The 23,331-nt window shown below is 34.6% G+C and overlaps 3 protein-coding genes, 1 long non-coding RNA gene and 1 other non-coding gene across 8 annotated transcripts; 3 read left to right on the plus strand and 2 right to left on the minus strand.

Moving 5' to 3' along the window:
• The first annotated feature begins 1,814 nt into the window (after window positions 1-1,814).
• Window positions 1,815-1,920, plus strand: LOC131174321 (small nucleolar RNA R71). The gene has a single exon (XR_009144569.1). It is a non-coding gene; the product is annotated as a small nucleolar RNA R71 (small nucleolar RNA).
• Window positions 1,921-4,822: 2,902 nt separating this feature from the next.
• Window positions 4,823-8,756, plus strand: LOC110644901 (phytochrome B-like). Its single transcript, XM_058137262.1, has 3 exons — window positions 4,823-6,267; window positions 6,812-7,105; window positions 8,006-8,756. The coding sequence occupies exons 1-3, from the start codon at window positions 5,489-5,491 to the stop codon at window positions 8,223-8,225; spliced, it is 1,293 nt and encodes a 430-aa protein (XP_057993245.1). The 5' UTR covers window positions 4,823-5,488; the 3' UTR covers window positions 8,226-8,756.
• A 1,450-nt stretch (window positions 8,757-10,206) lies between these two features.
• Window positions 10,207-16,775, plus strand: LOC110644902 (serine/threonine-protein kinase EDR1). Of its 4 annotated transcripts, none has more exons than XM_021797867.2 (14): window positions 10,221-10,737; window positions 10,870-11,366; window positions 11,720-12,134; window positions 12,216-12,879; window positions 13,186-13,226; window positions 13,634-13,702; window positions 14,034-14,134; window positions 14,266-14,344; window positions 14,540-14,638; window positions 14,759-14,827; window positions 14,954-15,003; window positions 15,120-15,201; window positions 15,438-15,532; window positions 16,213-16,775. In XM_021797867.2, the coding sequence occupies exons 2-14, from the start codon at window positions 10,918-10,920 to the stop codon at window positions 16,337-16,339; spliced, it is 2,340 nt and encodes a 779-aa protein (XP_021653559.2). In that variant the 5' UTR covers window positions 10,221-10,737; window positions 10,870-10,917; the 3' UTR covers window positions 16,340-16,775. The 4 variants fall into 4 exon arrangements, 2 of the variants coding, with proteins under 2 accessions (XP_021653559.2, XP_021653561.2); XR_002492913.2 differs by having other exon boundaries at window positions 10,222-11,366; window positions 16,213-16,512; window positions 16,619-16,775; XR_009144391.1 differs by having other exon boundaries at window positions 10,207-11,366; window positions 15,420-15,532; window positions 16,213-16,231.
• Window positions 16,776-17,374: 599 nt separating this feature from the next.
• Window positions 17,375-19,251, minus strand: LOC110644903 (uncharacterized). The gene is made up of 4 exons (XM_021797871.2): window positions 19,031-19,251; window positions 18,609-18,664; window positions 17,654-17,720; window positions 17,375-17,560 (listed from the first exon to the last, which is right to left on the minus strand). Exons 1-4 carry the CDS (start codon window positions 19,160-19,162, stop codon window positions 17,480-17,482), a joined length of 336 nt encoding a protein of 111 aa, XP_021653563.2. The 5' UTR covers window positions 19,163-19,251; the 3' UTR covers window positions 17,375-17,479.
• Window positions 19,252-20,695: 1,444 nt separating this feature from the next.
• On the minus strand, window positions 20,696-22,247 carry LOC131174154 (uncharacterized). The gene is made up of 2 exons (XR_009144393.1): window positions 21,994-22,247; window positions 20,696-21,545 (listed from the first exon to the last, which is right to left on the minus strand). It is a non-coding gene; the product is annotated as an uncharacterized LOC131174154 (long non-coding RNA).
• Window positions 22,248-23,331: the final 1,084 nt, after the last annotated feature.

Below are 23,331 nucleotides of genomic sequence, written 5' to 3' on the forward strand. Positions count from 1 at the left end.
GATAACTAGAAGTGTCTCATTGTCTCCTAAATAAACATACTTCAAATGCTCAGGTAAAGGCTTGAGTTCAAGAACTGGTGCCTGCACCACAGAAGGTAATAATTTTGTGTGAGATATAAGTAAGTCAATCTTTGATACTCCATACCTTTTTGGAACAAGAGGTAATGACTGCAATGCCATTACTGCATCTTGAACCTGTACACTTAATGGCTGATTGGTATTGACTTCTTGAATTCCTTGACTAATCACCACTTCTAACTCATCCTCCATACTTAATTCAAAAGCATCCTGCATAAATGTATCAACAACATCAATAGAAAAAATAGAATGGTCATCAACAGGATACTTCATGGCATCAAAGATATTAAATTTGACAGTCTCTCCATCAAACTTCATAGTTAAGGTACCTTCATTTACATCAATTTTTGTCTTGACAGTTTTTAGGAAAGGTCTTCCAAACAAAATCAAAGCTGACTTTAATGTGGGAGCATTATCCTCCATATCCAGAATGTAAAAATCTGCAAGAAAAATTAATTCTCTAACCTGCACCAACACATCCTCAACTACTTCCAATGAGTAAGCATTAGAATGATTAGCTAACTGAATAATGACACTGGTTACTTTCAAAGGAACCAAATTCAAAGTTTGGAAAACTAAATTTGACATAACATTAATAGATGCTTCTAAATCTTCCATTGCACGTTCAAATTTAGAATCACCTATTTTGCAAAGAATAGAAAACAAACCTGGATCCTTACACTTAGGGGGTAATTTTTGCTGAATTAATGCCGACACATTTTCCCCTACACTGATCTTCTCATTGTTCCTCAACTTGCGCCTTGTAATGTATAATTCCTTAAAGAATTTAGCATACCTAGGAACTTGTTTGATTGCATCAAGTAAAGGTATATTAACCTCTACCTTCCTGAAAGTCTCCAAAATTTCTTTGTCTTGTTCTTCTTTCTTAATCTTAGCCAACCTGCAGGGGAATGGAGCAAGAGCAGAATTATTGACCTTATTCAGTTTAGGTTCAGTATTTACCTCAACTTCAGGAACTTCAGACTCTTTTGCTCCTTGCTTCTTCTTTTTCATTGACTCATGTGGAGTCTAGTTATCAACTTCTTTCCCACTCCGCAACACTATAGCACACGCACTTACTCACAGATGAAGCCAATTGACCAATTTGCCTCTCTGTGTTTTGAATGCTATTTCTGGTCTCCTGTTGAAACTGTTGTGTATTATTAGCCAAAGCCTTAACAATTTCATCAAGTGACATACCTTGATTTGAGGGAAGTGGGGGTGGTTGATTCACTTGTGGTCTCTGCTGCTGGTATCAGTTTTGCATCGGTTGATTCCCATAACTCAGATTGGGATGATCTCGCTATCTTGGATTATAAGTATTAGAAAAGGGATCATATATGCGTTGTGGCTGTCCATAATTTCCTACTGCATTAACATGTTGCATTGATTCATCCTCTTGTAATACAAGACACATGTTAGTAGCATGACCCAAACTCGAACAAATTTCACATACCTTAACAGTTTGCATATTCCCTACAGCCAATTGCCTTACCAAAGAAGTTAAATCAGAAATCTGTTTCTCAAGGTTAGATGTACTTACCTCATTAACCTTCATAGGTGTGTGATCCATTCTCATTCAAAATAGCTGAGAGTTTGCTGCCATGTTAGCAATCAGCCTCCTTGCCTCTTCTGGTGTCTTGTCAACCAAAGCTCCTCCACTAGTAGCATCTATCATACTGCGGTCCATTGGTAGAAGTTCCTCATAGAAATACTAAATCAGAAGCTGCTCACTTATTTGATGATGGGGATATCTTGCACACAGCTTCTTAAATCGCTCCCAATACTCATACAAACTCTCTCCATTGTACTGCCGGATGCCACAAATTTCTTTCTTATGTTAGCAGCACGGGAAGCAAGAAAATACTTCTCCAAAAATATCCGTTTCATCTCATTCCATGAGTTGATAGATCCAGAAGGAAGGTAATACAACCAATCCTTAGCTGTGCCTTCCAGTGAGAAAGGAAAAGCCCGAAGCTTGATCTGGCTCTCTGAAACTCCTTGAGGTTTCATGCTGGAACACACAATATGAAATTCCTTTAAATGCTTATGTGGATCCTCGCCTGCAAGACCATGAAACTTAGGCAACAAATGGATTAGTCCAGATTTTAACTCAAAAGCAACATTTAAAGCGGGGTATTGAATACACAAAGGTTGTTGGTTTAGATCAGGAGCGGCCAACTCTTTCAAAGTTCTAGTAGCCATGGTTTCATTTTCAGAATCTGAATGCGAATCTGAATTTAATTCCCTTGGAGATTGGACTCCTTCATATGTACTCGGAATCTGCCTAGCTTACTTAGCCAATTTTCTCAACTGTTTAGCTATTTTTTCTACTTTTGGATCAAAGATCAACTCACCAGATTGAAAAGTTCTTGTCATAAACAAAAAGAAATCAAAGTAAAAATAGAAAAATGCCTCAAAACCCTAGCAAACGATGGAATTTGGCCTCAAGAGGGTGGGGCTAATGAATCTTGATCAGAACATCATTTCCTTCAAAAAAAGTATGGAGCGCCCTTTTAATTCAACCAAAAATCTATTGATGAATAGTAACCGTAATTTTTGCCGAAAACTTGAAAACAACAACACTTCACAAACAGAGTTAATAACAGAATGTCCTAACACTAAAAATACGAAATCCAATAAACTTCAGTCCCCAGCAACGGCACCAAAATTTCTTGATGGTTGTCGAATCCATCAAAAATTAAATTAACTGAAATTACCAGTAATAAAATATTTTTTACAGTAAGTGGTAATCCAGGTCGAACCCTAGATACTGTGTTACTAAATTTTGTACACTTGTGTAAGAGGAAAAGAAAAGGTGGGGGGGGGGGGGGTTGTAACACTAAATCAGAAGAAAGAAATCACGTTCAGAAATTAAAGAACTAAATTTAAATATAAAACTCTCAATATAAACAAATTTCAGTCCAAGGTAATTCACATTCCAATACATGACTTGATCATAAACAAAAGAAATACAATTATCTCTTATTGAATATTTAACATAGATTTATCAAATAGCGAGGTAAAACCCTTAACTTCCCTATACTCAACAATTCGAGCCCAACACTCTTGTTGACTCTAATTATTAACTGAATTGGTATTAAACAATCCTCATTAAATTAATAACTGCTTTAAGAACAAGAAGTAGTTAAGCTGAACAACGATTTATAAAGCATAAATCATTTAATTCACCATATTATTTCCTTAGGTTATTATCGAAAATTTGAATCATAATCAATAAAACATAATTGCTACTCACATTTAATCTTATATAACAATTACGGATTAAAATATAAAATGAAAGCTGAGTAGCGTCCAGCTTAGTTTTAATTTTTTAATTATTTTATTTTATATTTTAAATAAAATATAAATATTATTTTAATAAAAATATTATAATAATTACTATAGTATATTATAATATTTTTATTATAAAAATTATTTTTTAATTTAAAATTAAATTAAATTTTAATTGAATGAAAAAATTAAAATATAAAATGAAAGTTATAAAATGTTATAACATTTTATATTTTAATTTTTTATTTAATTTTAAATTAAAAAATAATTTCTTATAATAAAAATATTATAATATATAATATTAATTATTATAATATTATTTATTAAAATAATATTTATATTTTATTTAAAATATAAAATAAAATAATTAAAAATATTTTATAATAAAAATATTATAATGTATAATATTGTTTATTATAATATTATTTATTATTTATTAAAATAATATTTATATTTTATTTAAAATATAAAAATAAAATAATTAAAAATTAAAATGAAAGCTGAACTGTATTATAAGCGTCCAGCTTTCCTTTTAATTTTTAAAATTTAAATCCTATTTATAATAGGGTTCGAACCCTTAGCGTTCTGTCTTCATATTTTTTCACTTGAACATAATTTATTCCCTTTGAGTAATTAAATTTAAATTCACCCCTTTTATTTATTTTTTTTTTTTTTTATTTCACCCCTTTAGTAAAAAACCCCAAAAGTTGTGATAAGGACAATTTCTTCATAATCAGCTGCAATAAATAAGGGAATCAAGGATTTTGTCCGGATTTGAGAAACAGATTATGACAACTTCTAAGTAACTAACAGCACAGAGTTTTTGGTCAAATGGTAATTGGGAATTGGTATACAGCCAATTTGGAAGAAAAATTAAAATGTGAAAAGAGATAATCTAATTGGACTAAGCATAACTCTCCAGGATCTTAGGCATCAAACCTGAGAAAGAAAATTAAAGAATTCCCGACATTTCCAAAAACAAGACCACGAAATTCTGAAGTACTCTTCCTCACGCTTCCTTTTGAAGTGAACCATTAGTCCCATTAATGTAGGCTATCCAAGGAGATGATATTAATGTGCTGTGAAGAGTTTACAACAAATACTTGAGGATTGGGTCTCTGGTGCTTTGATGCTGCTGATTAAGCAGCTATACATTATCAATTTGTACAAGCAAACACCTAAGTTCCTTGAGGTAGAAGTCTCTGAGTCTCCCGTACTCTTAAAGGCTAATAACTCACTAAGCTACTATACTCTCTAGACATCTAGCTTACAAGTAAAACTTTGGTTTCTTAATTTTGAAGTATTCTTAGGACGGAGTGTCCACTATTCTCAGGCCCTACAAAGTTATATGAATAAAGGTGTGGGAATGAGAATGGAAAGTCATTCTCATTTCTAAAATTTAATACCTGACATGGCCTCAACTGTTTTTAATCCCTGGCCACCATGGGAATGAAACCAGATAATAGAGGCCTTTTCGTTCTTATTTTCTCATGGCCATAACCTAACACTCGTGGATGGGAGTAAAGGCTTGATTCTCATTTCTGGTTTCCCATTTCCAGTAACCTCTTGGGACCTAAAGCTGCAGCTGGCAAAGCTGTTATATTTTCTAGAGAGCTTCAAAACTGCATATTAAGTCCTTGTATCTAACAAAAGAATAGCTACCATTTGCTTTGACCTTTCTTTTTCTTTTTTTTTTTCTTCTAGTACGACTAAACTTTGTCCTAATTATTTTACTTTTCCTTAATTCATTGAGGTTCATTTAGTTCTATATCAATCACACTGATGTTCTCCATATAAATGTATTCACTGTTCACATGTTCTTCATATAACATGTAATTCTTGTATTTGTTGTAAGTAATGTAACTTGAAAAATTGAAAGGCTCATGCTATAGTTGCTAAAAGAAATTTGATGGATTCATTATCTATGGTGCCAATATGAACATTGTCACTAATTGTGTACCACCAATCTAACAACATTGGTGGGATGAGCTTTGATATAAGACAGCAAAAAAAAAAAAAAAAGTTTGAAATTGATGGCTTATTGATCTTTGATAGCTTATTTTATCACTGAAATTTAAAAAATGCAGGTGAAGAAGATAAGAATGTAGAGATAAAAATGAGGACATTTGGCACTGAACATCAAAAGAAGGCTGTTTTTCTGGTGGTGAATGCTTGTTCTAGCAAAGATTACATGAACAATATAGTTGGAGTGTGCTTTGTCGGTCAGGATATTACTGGTCAAAAAGTGGTAATGGACAAATTCATCCATATCCAAAGTGATTATAGGGCTATTGTTCATAGTCCAAATCCTTTGATCCCTCCAATATTTGCTTCAGATGAAAACGCATGCTGCTTGGAGTGGAACACTGCAATGGAAAAGCTCACAGGGTGGAACCGAGGGGAAGTTATTGAGAAGATGTTGGTTGGGGAGGTTTTTGACAGTTGCTGTCAGCTCGAGGGTCCAGATGCATTGACAAAATTCATGATTGTCCTGCACAATGCAATTGGAGGACAGTACACAGACAAGTTTCCATTTTCCTTCTTTGACCGGAATGGAAAATTTGTGCAAGCTCTTTTGACAGCAAACAAAAGGATAAATATGGGTGGCCAGATTATTGGAGACTTCTGCTTCTTGCAGATTGTGAGTCCTGAGTTGCAGCAAGCTTTAAATTTCCAGAGGCAACAGGAAAAGAAATGCTTTGCAAGGATGAAAGAGCTGGCTTACATTTACCAGGAAATAAAGAATCCTCTTAGTGGTATACGGTTTACAAACTTGCTGTTGGAGGCTACAGACTTGACCGAAGATCAAAAGCAGTTTCTTGAAACAAATGCTGCTTGTGAGAAGCAGATGATGAAGATCATTCGAGATGTTGATCTGGAAAGTATTGAAGATGGGTAAGTTTTTCCCTCAACAAGTTATTGCAATTTGTGGATTGCCAAAAGAAATATGATGCAAGCAATATTTCTGTCCAGCTGCCACTTCAGTTCTAGAAATATATATTCATCAAGAAAAATTTTACATTAGAATTATGTACATACTCATTTTGGCACTGAGCAAATGTCAATGTGATAGTGTTTGCACCTCTTAGGTTTCTTTTAAAGTGTTTCCTGATGATAAATTCTATAGTCTTGAAATCTGGCTCTCAACTATTGTGAGTCAGGAAGCAAAATATTAATATAGCAGCTCAAATCGAAATAAGGTGAAAAAAAAATATATGTTTTATAGATGAATACAACCCTTGGATTGATGTCTGACTATAGTACTCAAAAGCTGTAGTAATACTATGCTGTTTAATTCATCAGGCATATTTGGTTTTGAGAATAGATGCAAGTTCTCTGAACTTCGGGTTCAGTGCATTCCTTTTATTTATTTTTGCGTCTGAGCCTCCAGTGTAGATATTACTAATCAGAGGAAATTTTCCATTTGCTTTTGAACTAGTTCACTGGAGCTTGAGAAGGCTGAATTCTTACTTGGGAGTGTCAAAGATGCTGTAGTTAGCCAAGTATTGTTATTGCTGAGGGAAAGAAATCTACAATTGATTCGTGATATTCCAGAGGAAATAAAATCTCTGGCTGTATATGGCGATCAGGTAAGAATTCAACAGGTGGTGGCTGATTTCTTGTTGAATATGGTACTTTGTGCACCATCTTCAGAAGGCTGGGTAGAGATTCATGTTTATCCAACACTGAAGCAAATCTCTAACGGACTTACTGTTGTGCATACAGAATTCAGGTATGTCATCCTTTTAGCATATTATTTTAATGATATTTTATATTGATAAGTAATAGAGCCCAAAAAATTTGATGGATGGCTATTCTCTCTACCTCTCCCTTTCTCTGTTTTCATTTTAAATCCCTTTCCACATTATTGTCATAGTCCAAGTAAGTTTTACTTGAAATACATTTATTACAAGTCCAAGCTTTATTCAATTAATTTATGTTGTGAAACTGTGGTGACTTGCCATAAACTTTCTTAAACTGGCCACTCTTTTATAAAACCTTTTATTCTTGACCACTCCTAATGATTAGTAATGGAGTCTAATCGATCTCCAAGTTGTGAACTTTGACACTAAAGTAGGTTTGGGTTAATCAATGGAAATAAAACTAGAGTCCATTACCAAAAAAAAAAAAAATCCTCCCTAGGTTTTGACACAATACACGCTTCGGTTCACATTATACTCTTTTACAGTTTATTTTTAGTCAATAAAGTACTGATGTGCCGAATTCTAGAAAGGAGTGGATCAAAGTGTGTGATAGGACCAAAGAGTGGACCGAATTTGGATTTGACCAGACCTGTCTGAGTTTCAAGCCTAAGATACGGTCATAAGAGAAACTATGGAAATCATTTGGTGAAGATCTGTAGTGTCAATTGTGTACTTGGGCTTTTTCATTAACTTATATGGGTGCTCAACGATGCTGTAGCTGAGTTATCTATACTTACCATTTGCTGTCTTCTTGAAAATTTGTGTTTTACTTATATGTACTTTCAGTTGGATGCTTCAAGCTTTTTCTACACCGTACACCAACACAAAAAAATATTTGATCACTTGCAAACAGCAATATAGCATGTACTTGTTTTCTTTGTGTTGTTAGTCTTTGGTATTAAATTGACTATTGGGATGTTTTTATAAAGGATGGTTTGCGCTGGTGAAGGTCTTGCTCCAGAATTAGTTCAAGACATGTTCCACAACAGTCACTGGACAACTGAAGAAGGCCTAGGGCTCAGCATGTGCAGGATGATTTTGAAGCTTGTGCAAGGTGAAGTCCAATACATCAGGGAGTCAGAAAGATGCTATTTCTTAGTTATCCTTGATCTTCCCTTGCCTCGGAGAGGTGCGAAAAGTGTTCACTAGCATGTGTAGCCCTGAAGGTTTGCTGAAGAGCTTTCACAATTTTGACTCTGATATTGGTGATGCAAGTCATGAGGACCATTTTCAAATCCTAGTTACGAGGTTTAAGTTTGTACCATGGCGCCTATTTTGGCTAATCTTTAGGTAATACAACTGTTTCATTCCATCTCTTTCAAGCATGCTTGATACTTTGTTCATTGACACTAGCCTGTGCTGGGTAGCTGATAAATGTTGCCTTGGAGTGCAATGATCTCATTGATATGGTTATCCAATGTCTAAATGGGGTAGTGGTCTGTCATGTAATTAGGAAATAATGCATGGACCTCAGTACGATTTTTGTGGAGGCTTGCATGATAAAGAGTCAAGCACATGGACTAATTTGCTGCTCTCTCCTGCTGCTAAGTAAATATTTATATTATATTTTCTCAAGTTCCCAAGGTTAAAAAAACAAATAGTCAGGCTACCTCTACTCTTCCTCCAGGTTTAGTGTTCTAATATTTTTCATTTTCTTCTGTGTAATTAATAAAGTGAAATCTGCAGCTCTGGTATTTTAAATAAGAATTCTGACTACATTTTGTGTATGTGCTTTTCCCCGTCATCGGTAATGTAATTTTTATGTTGCTGGTGTATTTTAGCTGGCAGGTTATATTGGATTTATGGTTAATATTTGATTAATTTCTTTATTTAATTTATTCATTTATATGTGTGCATACGTTAAATGATAAAGCTACAAGATTTTGGAAATTTAATATGTAAATGCTTAATCCACATAACAGCTCTAGTGAGAGAGGCTTCAAGGTCAACATTTTAAAAATGGTCGCAAGCACATGGACGTGGTTGGGTATAAGGAGCGACCCATCTTCAAGCTTTTGCAACTTTTCTATTTTATGGTAATTTTTATTTGCTGCAATTAATCAATTTGAACTATCACTTGCTTCCCTTATTATTATTATCTTTTTTTTTTTTTTTAATTGAAGTGCTTTATTATCCCTCAGTTAGGAAGAGAAGAAGAAGATTTGGATGTTGCCTCTTGTCTCTATCACTCGTCCACTGTGTGCGTGCACGCTTTTAATCATGCTGTGCACTCAAACAAAAGTTGTTGGGGTGAAAAACAAGGCTCTATCAAGAGAGAGACCAACTTGCCTCTAACTTCCAAAACTGGAACTACCCTCCAAGAAAAATTAATAATAAGAACATAGCAAAATACGCATAGAAATGCATGTGCATCATTGGCATATGCCTCAAAAGAGAGAAACAACCCCAAGACTTAAAAATAGAGCTACAGCCATTTGCTTCCTCATGCATTAATCCATCCATGAAGATCAAACTAAACACCCCGTTCAGACCGGAAATAAAGCTATAATGAATGATTTGCAATAAACATTTTATAATCTTTGTACAGATTCTGGCAGGTCAATCCCTAAAAGCTTGATGATCCAGACAGGCTTACTTTTGACAAGAAGTTTGCATTTTATCAAATCTAATTTCTATTGGGTTTTTGTTTTTTTCACTCCTCAACAAACTTTCACAAATAGAGCAATGCCAATTTTTGTACTCTCAAAATTATATTGTGGATTTTTTTAAAAAATTGTTTATTTTTTATTAAGATATAAAATATTGAAAATTTAATTTAATATGTTTTAATAATAAAAATTTCAAATAATTTGTTTAAAATTATTTTTTTGATATTTAAAATAATATATATTTATATATATTTAAAAAATACTCTTTTAGATTGATCAATGCTTAAACATCAAGCAGGCGACGATAAGTAAAGAGAATAAGGAAATAATGATAAACCATTCCCTAAGTTTGTCCAATGAAAAGCTGACATTTGCAAATGAAGTAATACAAATCCTCAAGTTAAACTTAACTCTGTTAAATTTTAAATGAGTTTCAAGGCCAGAGGCAAGAAGGGGCTTTGTTTTTCTAGCCACCAATTTTGGACATGGAAGGAACTTTAGAGGATATGGAGTGGAAGGATGAGAAAGTGGAGTGGAAGTGAACTCCCGATCTATTGGGTCCTTTTAGCGGAAAAGGAACAGAGAGAACTCAAAAGAAACCATTGTCACTCTGCGTGTACAAAACGTGCGTTCAAAATTGGATAGGTATGTTAAAAATTAGACCAGAACAATCCACGGACTCACATAGCGCCTGAAAAAAAAAATAAAACCGCTTTTCTTTTTGTATGAATAATGTCTGGTCTAAATGGTTGGATTCAGATGATAATGATGCGATGGAAAGCGAAAACCACCATAAACTAGCAGGCAACCGCCTAAGACAAAAGAGTTTTTAGAGAGAGTGAGAACGAAAGAGAGAGAAAATCAAAGGTTGTTTTCTCTTTTTTTTATAATTTTATAATAGCAGCCTAATTAAAAGAGAAGAGAAAAGAAGCTGATGATGATAGAATAAATTTTAGAGAACAAAAAGTTTCCATCTCTGTATAATTCTTCAAAAGAAATGATGAAAGAGAAGAAAGATCAAGTCAGAGAAAGAAGAGAAGAGAGTACTTCTGGTGTGTGTGAATTGTGATATCAATTTCAAATCCATATTTAGCTCTTTCTTTTTCTTTGCTTGACATTAATAAGACTAGACTGAATCTCTATATCCTTATCCATTTCAACTTCAAAAACCATTATCATATCAGCTATATAGAGAGAGGTAGTGGGTTTGTGTTTGATTTTGGATTCTGGAAATGGAGACTCCGCCAGCGGAGGAGCTGCTGAGGAAGATCCAGAAGCTGGAAGCAGAGCAAGCACGCCTAAAGCAGGAGATGTCTAAGCTTAAGCTCACTAGCGATTCAAAATCGGAGCAGTACTTGCCGCACCGGCAGCAGCAGTCGCACCAGCGCTCCCATTCCATATCGCCGCAGAGGACGGGACCTAGGAGAAGGTGCGGCGTCGGGGCGGGGTCGGGTTTCGAGACGGTTGCATCTTGGAAGAAGGGTTCGACGTCTTTTAGGCATTCGTCGCCGTTGCGGAGAGAAAGCCGGAGTACGAGTAGTACTGATAGTACTAATGCCGCTAAAGGAGCAAACTGCGGGCCATCGGCTGTCAAGTTTACTGATAAGCAATATTTGAATATGTTGCAGTCTATGGGGCAGTCTATTCATATTTTTGATCTTAGTGGTCGTATCATTTATTGGTGAGTTTCTGATTTATATGATTTTTTTTTCTTGTTTTGCAGGTTTTGTTGGTATTAATCATTTTTCAATTTTTGTTTGATTGGTTGGGAAAGGGAGATGTTATTATGGAATGTTTGGATGGGTATTTGTTATTAATGTTGGATGAAACTGTAGATTGCTGGTGGTTGACTGCTAGGGTACTGGGATTATAAATTTTCTTGGTATAAATGAGAAAGACAAAAGCTTTGACTTGGAGTTTTATTGTCAATTTAGTGTTGACTGAATGGTTTTTGGCTTTAATTATGTGTAGAGGTTGGTTTCAATATCATTGATGTGTCGAATTTGGTGTATTAGTTGTTATCTGATACTGCAGGAACCGAACGGCTGAAATCCTTTATGGCTATTCTGCGGCAGAGGCTCTTGGACAGGATGCCATTGAGCTACTTGTAGATCCTCAGGAATTTCCGGTGGCAAATAATATAGTGCATCGTGTCACCATGGGGGAGAGGTGGACAGGGCAGTTTCCAGTCAAGAACAAGATGGGAGAGAGATTTGCAGCTGTTGCCACCAATACTCCATTCTTTGATGATGATGGTACTGTGGTCGGGATTATCTGTGTGTCAAATGATTCAAGGCCGTTTCAAGAAATGAGGGTTGCAATGGCAGATTCAAAGAATTCAGAAGCAGATTCAAGCTTTAGTCGGCCTAGAAGTATGGTCACAACAAAACTTGGTCTTGATTCTCAACAGCCTCTTCAAGCAGCAATTGCATCTAAGATATCAAATTTGGTTAGTCTGTTTGGTTCTTATGTTAAAGTGAACTTAATCAAGTAGTGCGGCATGTCTTGATTTTTGGAATCACTGAAATAGGCATCCAAGGTGAGCAACAAGGTGAAGTCGAAAATGCGGACGGGAGATAATAGCCTGGATCGTGAAGGTGAGAGTGGCGATAGTCATCAATCTGACCGTGGCTTCTCAGATGCAGCTTTCTCTGACCTTAGGGAGGATGCTAACTCAAGTGGAGCTAGCACACCCAGAGGAGATCTGCATCTGTCTCATTTTGGTACATTTTCTCATGTTGAGGACAGGTCCCCAACAAAACTCTCTAGAGATTCTGGTGATGATAGCGAAGGAAAATCTGCAGTTCACAAGATTATATCCTCAAAAGCTGAGGCTTGGATAGGCAAGAAAGGATTGTCATGGCCCTGGAGAGGAAATGAAAGCGAAGGCTCAGATACAAGGAGCACCCGCGTTATGTGGCCCTGGTTGCAAAATGATCAAGAGAGTGAAACAGTTCATCTGAGGAGCCCTGCTTCAGGTGCAAAACCTGAAAGCCAGGCAAATGAAAGTAATCGGCCTACCAATAATGAGGCCTCTGGGTCCTGGTCCTCAGTTAATGTTAACAGCACAAGCAGTGCAAGCAGCTGTGGAAGTACCAGCAGTAGTGCTATTAATAAGATAGACATTGACTCTGACTGCTTGGATTATGAAATTTTGTGGGAAGACTTGAAAATTGGAGAACAAATTGGGCAAGGTAATAATATTTGGTTAAAAATTGTGCTTTTGGAGCATAAACTTTACTTTTTTTCAAGTTATTAACTTAAAGGTGCCCTTAATTGAAGCTATTTACCTGCATTTGATCTTTCCTGAACTTTAAGTTTTTCACCTGCCCTGAAAATTTCAATCTTAATGGACTTTTAAGAATTACAAGTGAACATCTAATGGTGATTTCAATTTTTTGTCATCAAGGTTCCTCATTTCTGAATTCAGGTTGTGGTATTTTGCTTGGTCGTTCACCATTCTGATTTTCTTTTGCTGTTTATACCCTCTATTTATGCAGGTTCTTGTGGGACTGTATATCATGCCCTGTGGTATGGATCAGTATGTGTGCTCTTCCTTTTAACAACTTTATTCCTAAGAGAATGCTTAGACATTGTGTATGTGAGACCAGATTAAGTAGTTTGAGATCAAATGGTTTTTCATCTGTAGATTATGGATATTATGAACTGAATGAAAATTGAATTGCACCCTGCTTATGTTCTAATACTAAGTTGCCAAATCAACTTTCCTGGCATGCTCACAACATCTAGACTGCTTTTGCATGTGAATGGTACATGTGGACTCTGTTTTATTATTTTTTTTTTTTAAATATGATATAGCATTACTGGCTTGGATTGTAATCAGCCTGTAATTGTCTTTTGTATTAGATGGTAAGGGAAAGAATCACAAAAATATTGTGATGATGATAATCAGTTGCATTGGTTGAGTGATATCCATTTTATTTTCAGGATGTTGCTGTCAAGGTATTCTCCAAGCAAGAATATTCAGAAGATTTTGTTCTATCTTTTAGACAAGAGGTGCATATCATTGTTAACTTAGTGTCCTTAAGTTTCTTGCTGTTTGGGTACACTTTATTTGGATAGTGTCTAGCATCATTCAAGTATCTTTGATGCGCACTATATCTTAGCTAATTTCCCTGCTTATCCAATCAAATCTAATACTTGGGTACGCAAAAACACAAATATAGTAATTGATGCTGTAAAATCTTAAATACAACTATTTCATTTTTATTGGATGATGAAACTAGTAATTGTTTATATTTAGATTTGAAAAAAAAAAAAAAAGAAGCGCTATTTCTTCTCTTCTACTAGTTAGCAATTACCTGACATTACTGTTTTATTTCTGAAGGTGTCTCTTATGAAAAGACTTCGACATCCAAATGTATTGCTTTTCATGGGAGCTGTCACTTCATCTCAACGTCTCTGCATTGTTACAGAGTTCCTTCCACGGTATTCCAAACTGTATTTTCAAATATTGCAATAGCCAGCAATCTTTTTTTATCTTTTCTTTTTCTCACCTATAAAAAAATATGATTATCGGCCATTATATCACTGAATTAGTGTGGTTGATTGTAATGCAGTGGAAGTTTGTTTCGCTTACTCCAGAGGAACACAACCAAACTGGATTGGAGGCGGCGTGTCCATATGGCATTGGATATAGTGAGTGTTAACTAACTTTATTGGAGAAATTATTTATTTTATTTAAGAGGATTATTGTGGGTTTGGTGTCGTTGCACCTTATGTAGGTTTGCATAATTATTGCCTCACTGCTTCCACTTTCTGTAATTTCTTCTTGAGGTGCTCTGGCTAATGTATTGTAACCCACACATTATTTTATTATTTAACCTGCTACAGACACGGGGTATGAATTATCTTCATCATTGCAATCCACCTATCATTCATCGTGATTTGAAGTCTTCAAACCTTCTGGTTGATAAGAACTGGAGTGTAAAGGTCTGTCATTAATTATGAGTAAAGTTTTTCCTCTTTTTTTTTTCTTCGATTTTAACTTCTTTGCTTTGGAAATTTCCGTTGAGATAAAATAATTATAATTGTCCAAATATTGTTTCACAGGTTGGTGATTTTGGTCTATCACGTCTAAAGCATGAAACTTACCTGACAACTAAGACTGGGAAGGGAACGGTATTTTAACTAGCAATGATACCTTCTTTTTCAGTTCTATCAATCTTGTTGGTCTAAATAATTTCTGTTGTTCCTGTATAAAAATTTAATGTCAAATCTTTGGCCAACCAAATTCTTGTCTTGCAGCCTCAATGGATGGCACCAGAAGTTCTACGTAATGAACCCTCAGATGAAAAGTTTGTACTCTTTGGACTATAAAAATGTTAAAATTTAGGAATTCCCTAACAAAAGCGTCTTTCTAGGCCCCCAATTTAAAACGTAATGCGCCTTTCCTGCTGTCTGGTTGATTTAGGTCCGATGTATACAGCTTTGGAGTGATACTGTGGGAAATTGCAACTGAGAAGATCCCTTGGGATAATCTCAACTCAATGCAGGTATACTTTTCATTTGAACAGTTTAGGATGATATTTGTTTAGGAAAGTAAAAAAACCAAACTGTTGTGATCAGACATAATCTTTCAATATTTTGAGAGTATTTTGGTTTTGTGGCAAAAACTGGAGTGGATACTACAAATGCATTTCCTGTTTGCCAATTCCTTTAAACAATAGGTGATATCGCTTGTCACACACCGCACTACACTTATGAACAATAGTTTGTTTAATACTTACAGGTGATTGGAGCTGTAGGGTTCATGAACCAAAGGTTAGAGATCCCCAAAGATGTGGATCCACAATGGGCTTCTATAATTGAGAGTTGCTGGCACAGGTGCTTACTCTCCTCACAATGGTTGCTTTTTTTTTTTTTTTTGGCATTTTCTATAGTAACAGACTGACTTAAAGTATTGATGACACCTAGTTATTATAAAAAAAAAAAAAATAGTGCTTAATGGTTGGTCAGGTTGCTTATTAGGCATCCATTACATTAAATTACTCAAGGTACATATGCACAACATTTTCTGGGCTATAGGGGTGTTGTTTTTATATTGTTTGATAGTTCTAATTCCTTCTCTCTCTCTCTCTCTCTCTGTTCCTTTTAGTTTTATTCCTTCCTGACATTGGTATTTGAAGATTTTTCTAAATCACCATAAATGGGTAAGCCTAAATGTGAGTAGTGGCTCTAAGCCTTAAAATGGAAGATTCATCTAACCCATACTAAGTAGCTCAATTGGATGGGTTGAGTTGTAAATTTTGTTTATGGCTTGCATAACATTATAAATTTGAAGATGTAGACCAATTGCACAAGTTGACTTTGGCCATGGAGATAATTTCTTTATATTGAGTGGTGTCTGAGGTTGATTTGTGAAATTTATTTTATTGGTAATGCATAGGTTAGGTCAGTGTAGGTATTGATTGAGACATAATTATATTCAAAGGTGAAATTAGTTGTTTTATCTGTCTATTTCTTTTATAGTTCTAACAGTGAATCTGTATATTTTTTGAAACCAGTGATCCTCAGTGCCGTCCAACATTCCAGGAACTACTGGAAAAGCTTAAAGATATGCAAAGACAATGCAACATTCAAATCCAGGCAGCCCGTTCTGCAGCTGGAGATAACACACAAAAGGAATTATAGACCAAAATTCTTTTCCTTCAGATTTAGTTTCATTGACATGGCCACAGAAAGCAGCAGCATTTTCTTTTACGGCTATCAATCCCTGGTTACAACAATTGCCCACAGATTGCCTCTCAAGGTTCGTGGTATTGGCCCATAAGCGGGCAGAAAAGGAAAGGAAGAAAGAAAATGAGGTAGTAGTTGGCATACATGTGAGCTGTCAAATTTTAATGGTGACTGGATGATTTTGATGTTTGTTTATTTGCTGACATCATTAAAATCTTCAAAATCCATTATCAGTGCAGCAGTGCAGTGTCATTGGAGTTATGCTGGTTGGCTTCATGTAACCATTGGTAATTTTGCGAGAGATGCTTAGGACCACTTGGAGAAGTTGTTCAGAAAACACAATTTTCAATTTGATAAAATAGAGTGGGATAAATATCTTGATTTATTGATATGTTCCATTGTCGTACTCGTTGGGTATGCATGTTTACTTATCATGCCTGTCATAATCTGATTAAAAAACATGGGAAATAATAAGTTGACTATTTGGCCATTGACCATGAGAGGAAGGTGATTGATTATCAATAGTTTAAAACCCGTTACAGAAACTTAAAATGTTTGGCCTATTCGATCATAATTTCAATAGCTACAATAAAATTCATTAAAACTTTACAAGGAGTATGATCATGAGGCTGTCGGTACATAAATAGATCTGGATATCACCCTTGCAGAGGCACAAACCACTGGCCATTCAATTGGGGGACCTAAGGCTTAGATTGCAAGTCCGCAACCATGCAACATAAACATATTGATGTTATTAAGTGCCCCAGGTACCCTTGTTAACAAGCATTTTATGTCTAATTTGATATATTTAGTAATACGAAGATTGCTAAATTTATATGATATAGTTTAGATGAAGTATTAATTATGTCGACTTAATTTTTAAAAAATAGCAAGCCCAACTTTAACAGAAAAAATCTATTCATATTAATTTCAAAATTATGAGAAATATATATATATATATATAAAGTTTAGTTGGGTAGATTCCAATAGTTTTCTCAGGAAAATAATCTAACTTTCTTGTTCACATTCCAAAAGTGTCCTGATCATTCTCAACAAAATTTGAAACACAATGTTTTGATTCATCACCATGGTTTTCTAGCGAAGAAGATGTTGAATAGCAGCAACGGCATCACCTTTATGCTCCCTTAGGGTTCTCTCTGCTACCTTCTTGTCCAACTATTTTGCACCTCAAAGAAAGAAAACTGTTAGCAGCCACAGGATGCAAACTGACACAAGCTCCTAAGCATTGAAAAGTTATAGAAAAGTAACCTCTAGTTCATTGGCAATTATGTCAACATCAGCAGCATTGATTTTAACAGCAGCCAATTCTTTCTCCCTGTGAAGAACAGCATTTGCATGAAAAATATGTATACACATAGGTAACTATCAAAAAATAATGAGATAAACCAAACTATGGGAATGGATTTCAGCGAAAATGTTCAAGCTGCAGTCCCTCTCTGACATATAGTCCCATAATTAAACTCACCATAATTAAACTTGACAAAGTTATATATATATATATACACATCATTGAAATTCACATCAATGCCAGAAAATTCTGTGCTACTTAAAGAGATCTTCAATGACAAAGCAAAGAGTGAACAAAAGCAATGGAAGTCTATTTCTAGAAAAATGTACAAAATAAAAGAGTATTTATTCACAGGCTATATCAAAAAAGTGTTGCAAAGCAGAGTTGAACATTAAACATAAAATATGTTTCTGGATTTTATCTGGCATTGTCAAGTTATGACTTATAACAAGCTTATCAAAAGGCCAGTTGCGTTCACCCACTTCAACGACCTATATGTCACTATCTATTGAAAATTGCCAGAATTATAAGTTTTGATCCATCTCTTCTGTTTCATTTAAAACTGTTCTTTGAAACATGAATTATTATCAAATTCAACAGAATATGCCAACTGCAAAGAACAAGAATGCCCTGACCCAAATAAAATTCTATGTTAGTATTCATTAGGCATTTAATAAATCAGGCCATGTTACCTAGTTAAAACATATTGAATTATGCAAGCCTTAGAGAATGAGTAATTTAACAAATCTGTGATGTTTGAGGAATAACCAAGGACCCAAAATTCTTTAGGCAGAAACTAGGACACCTTCATATCTGATGATAATTATATAGAACAAGTCCAAAACAGATGCACCAATTAAAAATCGATTTTCTCACCACAATTATATAAAGGGGAAAAAAAGAGGCAATTAGTACCTCATTCTCATAGCATTCCAATCGGCTTCTGCAGATGCAGCAATCGATGCCATAGCCTATTCAAATCAAGCAAAAGGCTACAAAAAAAAATCCTAATTCTCATAAAATGAACTGTGTTTCGATCAAATGAATATGGAATTTCAATTTCATTAGGAAAATCCATTCATGTTTCGCATCTTTCTTTATTAAACATAAAATTTATTTAAATTTGTTGGATTGTTGGTTTAAAATTCATTTGCAAATTCTAAAATTTCTGTAGCAATTCTATATAACTAAAAATATATAATTCCAAATGAATTATTATTGGCATGAAAAATGTTAATCCAAATTCCTTTGTTTCCCAACATACATTGCCTATTATACCTTAGAAATCTAAAACTTAGCAAATGAGAATGAGAAAAAGGAGAAAATAAAAGAGAAACCTCTTGAACCCGAGTGGAATCGAGCTGGCGATCTTCGACACGATCAGTGAGCTTATCAAGGGCTTTGCTTTGTTGCTGTAAGTCCTTAGAGTCAACAACTCTTTCTATCCCTCCTTCATCTGCACCCTCCATTTTCTCGCTTGAATTATGCTTTGCTTCTAAACCCAAAACCCTAACTTATATTTCCTCGCTGGTCGCTGCACCTTCTTTACTTCAACAGTAGATAAGCGGCTATTTTTGGACCGTCATGAAAATTACTTTTTTTAATATATTAATTTGAGGGTTTTAAAAAATAATTTAAAATTAAATTTAATAAAATTTAATTATAAAAGTATTAAAATAATAATAATATTATTAAAATAATAATATATTAAAATTTTTATTAAATTATTTTTTTAATAATATTTAAAATTATATTTTTATTTAAAAAAATAATTTAAATTCTTTAAATTTAATGTCAAATAAATACTTACTTAGCCACCTTCCTTCTGTACCCGAATCCCAAACCGGTGGTGGTGAGGAGTTTGATTTGACTATTTCTTTTTAATTTTTAATCTAAAATATGCTTTTTAATTTATAAATTAAAAATAATTAATTAATTATTTAATAAATTTATTTTAAAATAATTTTTAAATATTTAAATATTTAAAAGTAATTCAATTAATTAAAATTATCTAAAATGATATATAATTAAATATTATAGTTGTTGAAATTAGAATAATATTGATATTTTTAAAATTTATGAGAATAATATTATCTTTTAATTAATTAAAAAATAATTTTAAAATAAATATAAAAATTATAAATAAAGTATTTTTACTTATAACCTTTTGATTAATTTTAAGTAAATTTTTTAAGTTATAAACCAAACTAAATATTAATTGACTTATGACTTTATATTTATATTTATAAGTAAGTTTAACTTTTTTAAGTGATTATTTAATATTAAATTTGAGACTAAAATTATTATTTTTTAATTATTTTAAATATCATTGAGAAACAACTAAAAGAAGTTATTTTATTATTTTAATATTTATAAAATTAAAATTATTAAATTTAAAATTAAATTATTTTTTAAAATTTTCTAACTAATCTATATTATATGTAAATGTGACTCTCCTTCAAATTAATTATGATTATATTTTTAATATTTAAATTGATTTTAATGTTTGAGTAAGTTTAAAATTCTTAATTTTAGAATTTATATAAATTTAAAATTTTTAGTTATATTATAATTTCAATTAAATATAAAAAATTTATAAGAAATAATTAAATAAAAAATTAATAAGTAAAAATAAAAAATATAATTAATTTATAATCAATTTATAATAATATCTTTAGATCTGCATCTATATAAACTAATTTATTATTTAAAATAATTTAAAGTTTGTATAAATTTAAAATTCTGTCACGACCCAACCTATGGGCCGGACCAGCACTAGGACCCAGGCCAATCTAAAGCCCCCGAGGCCCGTAGTAAGCCTAACTATTCATTAACCCAACTCTAAAGCCCATTTGGGCCCAATTTCAAGAAAACAAACGGACAGAGTCCGGCCATAAAATGGACTTACCAACGGGGAGTTTTCGACTCACCCGACCTGTAAACACAATATATAGTCAATTGGGGAGCTCAGCTCACCCTTCACATACTCATCAACATAATAATAAATGGGAGCTCAGCTCCCTCATCCAATCCATCAAACATGCATAGCATATTAAGTTTACAGGTCCCAAAATAATAATTTAGTTTACAGACCCAAATCAAATAAACATTTCTAACACATGCGGAAATTCTAAGATTTAACAAGTTTATACAAACAGTAATAATTGACCTGCGAGGGAGAAAAGCAGGTTAACCAAAATAAAATCCTCCTGTAGCCTGAAAAAAATATTGAACAGGAGTGAGCGTTAGACTCAGAGAGTAAAATATCAATTTTAACCATAATCTCTATAACTATCTAGAACTAATGCACCCTATAGAGTGAAATGCAACATCAACAATATTTTCACATCATAACATCAAAAAGGTAATTTGGAGCACTCACACACCCTGTAGTATCAATCATAACATATGGGAGCTGATCCCCTATACAACTCTCTTAAATCCAACCTGGTGCCAGCGAATTACTCAAGCTCGGACTTCCACTTAATAACCAAATCGAGGGTCCCAGCGAATTACTCAAGCCGTGACTACCCCTCGAAGGATCGGGTCCCAGCGAATTACTCAAGCCGTGACTGCCCTGTCCTATCCATAGTCCACACCACATCACACGCACGCCAACGCACGCACACTGCTCCAAATTACCACAACAACAACCATGGCACATCAACAGTTATGAATGTAACATAAATCGTGCCTAGAGTTTAACTACATAAATATATGCATATAAGTGATGCATGGGCATGCTGAACATATAATAATATCGAAATTACAATTAAAATTAATATTCTACTCACAGACTTGACGATGGTCACTGAGGCGGCTGGGCGGAGGAAGAAGGCTGTCCCGGCTCACCTGACAATTTTTATTACAATCATTTAATAAATCTGACTCAATACAAATAAAGAAAAAGACCAATACGTCCTAAGTCTTGCCGAAAATCCGGCAGAGTCTCCCCTATACCTAGGACCTACCCAACCTGCAAAAGGGTTCAAAACACACTTCTACACTCACAATACATATATCCACAACTCAATCATATCACACAGCCCCTCCTGGGCCCATCAAATCAATCATCCATCACAATATGTAAAATTTCATTTTAGTCCTTATAATTGATCATTTTTGCAAAAATTGCCCAAACAAGCTCTAAAAATTATAAAACTTTGGCCCGCGGTCCTTAGCAATATTACTAAGCTATTACAAAAAGAATCGTAATTTTCTAAGCTACCACGAATATTTTATGGATTTTTAATCCTATTTAAGCACTAGAAAATTACGAAAAAGTAAGGTTCGGGTTTACCTTTGCCGATTCCGACTTCGGGAACGCGCTCGGGACGTCTGACAATGGGGGGCTAGCCAAAACCTCGGTCCAATTCGGAGACTTTTCCGGTAACGGGTCTGTCTGGCTGGAATTTCACAGACCCGATCAACTGTTGAATTTCCGCGAATCGAGGATACCTACACGAAGCCCATAACACGGGGGTTAGTACATAAATTTTTCAGAATTTTCTAAGCTCATTTAATGCTAGAAAATACACTGCGAAGTTCCGTGGGACCCACCGAAAAACGGTATCGGAAAAATTCAAAATTTATGTCTTTGCGAAGCTCTCGACGAATGGAGCGTGCTGGTGGCCTCGGTTTTCTCGTGGGATTCACGGTTTTCGAGAAATCTAGCCCAAAAGTCGAAATGGGCTAAAATCTTCCCGAGCAAAAATCGGACAATCCGCTCAATGGATTTCGGCGTTCTTGGTGTCTATGGAAAGCTCACGAGTAGATGATTTTGGACACAAGACCCGGTCCAATTGGTGGCGGATCGGATTTGGGCTGTACAAGAAGCTACGCCTACCGGGCCGCGGCGTTCGCGCGTGGCCACGGCCGTGGTGTGGCGTCACTGGTGGTGGTTGGCCATTGGGGTTGGGGAGGAGAGAGAAACAAGAGAGAAAAGGGAGAGGGACGACGCGTGCGGGGAAGAAAAAGGGAAGAAGGAAAAAGGCCGGTCCGATTCGACTGGTCTGATCCGGTCCGGTTCGATTCGGCCGGTTCGATTCAGAATACAAAATTTTGAATTTTTACTCTGCCTCGGGACAGAAAACGAGGTCCAAAAATTCTGAAAAAATTCCATAAAACTCAGAAAAATACGTAGACTCCAAATATATTTTTAGTTTTGCCACGTGGTCTTTAAATTAATTTTTAAAAATCATCAAAGTTTATATTTTCGGAAAATCGAACCCGATTTTTAAAATCCGAAAAATCTTAAAAAAATTTCTAAAATTTAAATAAAATTAAAATACCAAAAATACTCATAAATAATAAAATTTAAAATCTTGGGGTGTTACATTCTTCCCCCCTTATAGAAAATTCGTCCTCGAATTTTTACACAAGGCAGAATAAAGCACATGATTATACATTGAACAGATAAGGGTACTTGCTGCGCATGTCCCGTTCTGACTCCCAGGTGCACTCTTCCACTGACTGACTCCTCCACAAAACCTTAACCATAGGGATCTGTTTTGATCTCAGCTGTCTCACTTGGTAGTCCACTATGGCTACAGGCTGCTCCTCAAATGTCAAGTTCTCTTTTAGCTCTATCACATCCGGCTGCAGTACATGAGAAGGATCGGGAATGTATTTCCTGAGC

Source organism: Hevea brasiliensis, chromosome 15 (assembly GCF_030052815.1).
Source record: "Hevea brasiliensis isolate MT/VB/25A 57/8 chromosome 15, ASM3005281v1, whole genome shotgun sequence".
NCBI lineage: Eukaryota > Viridiplantae > Streptophyta > Magnoliopsida > Malpighiales > Euphorbiaceae > Hevea > Hevea brasiliensis.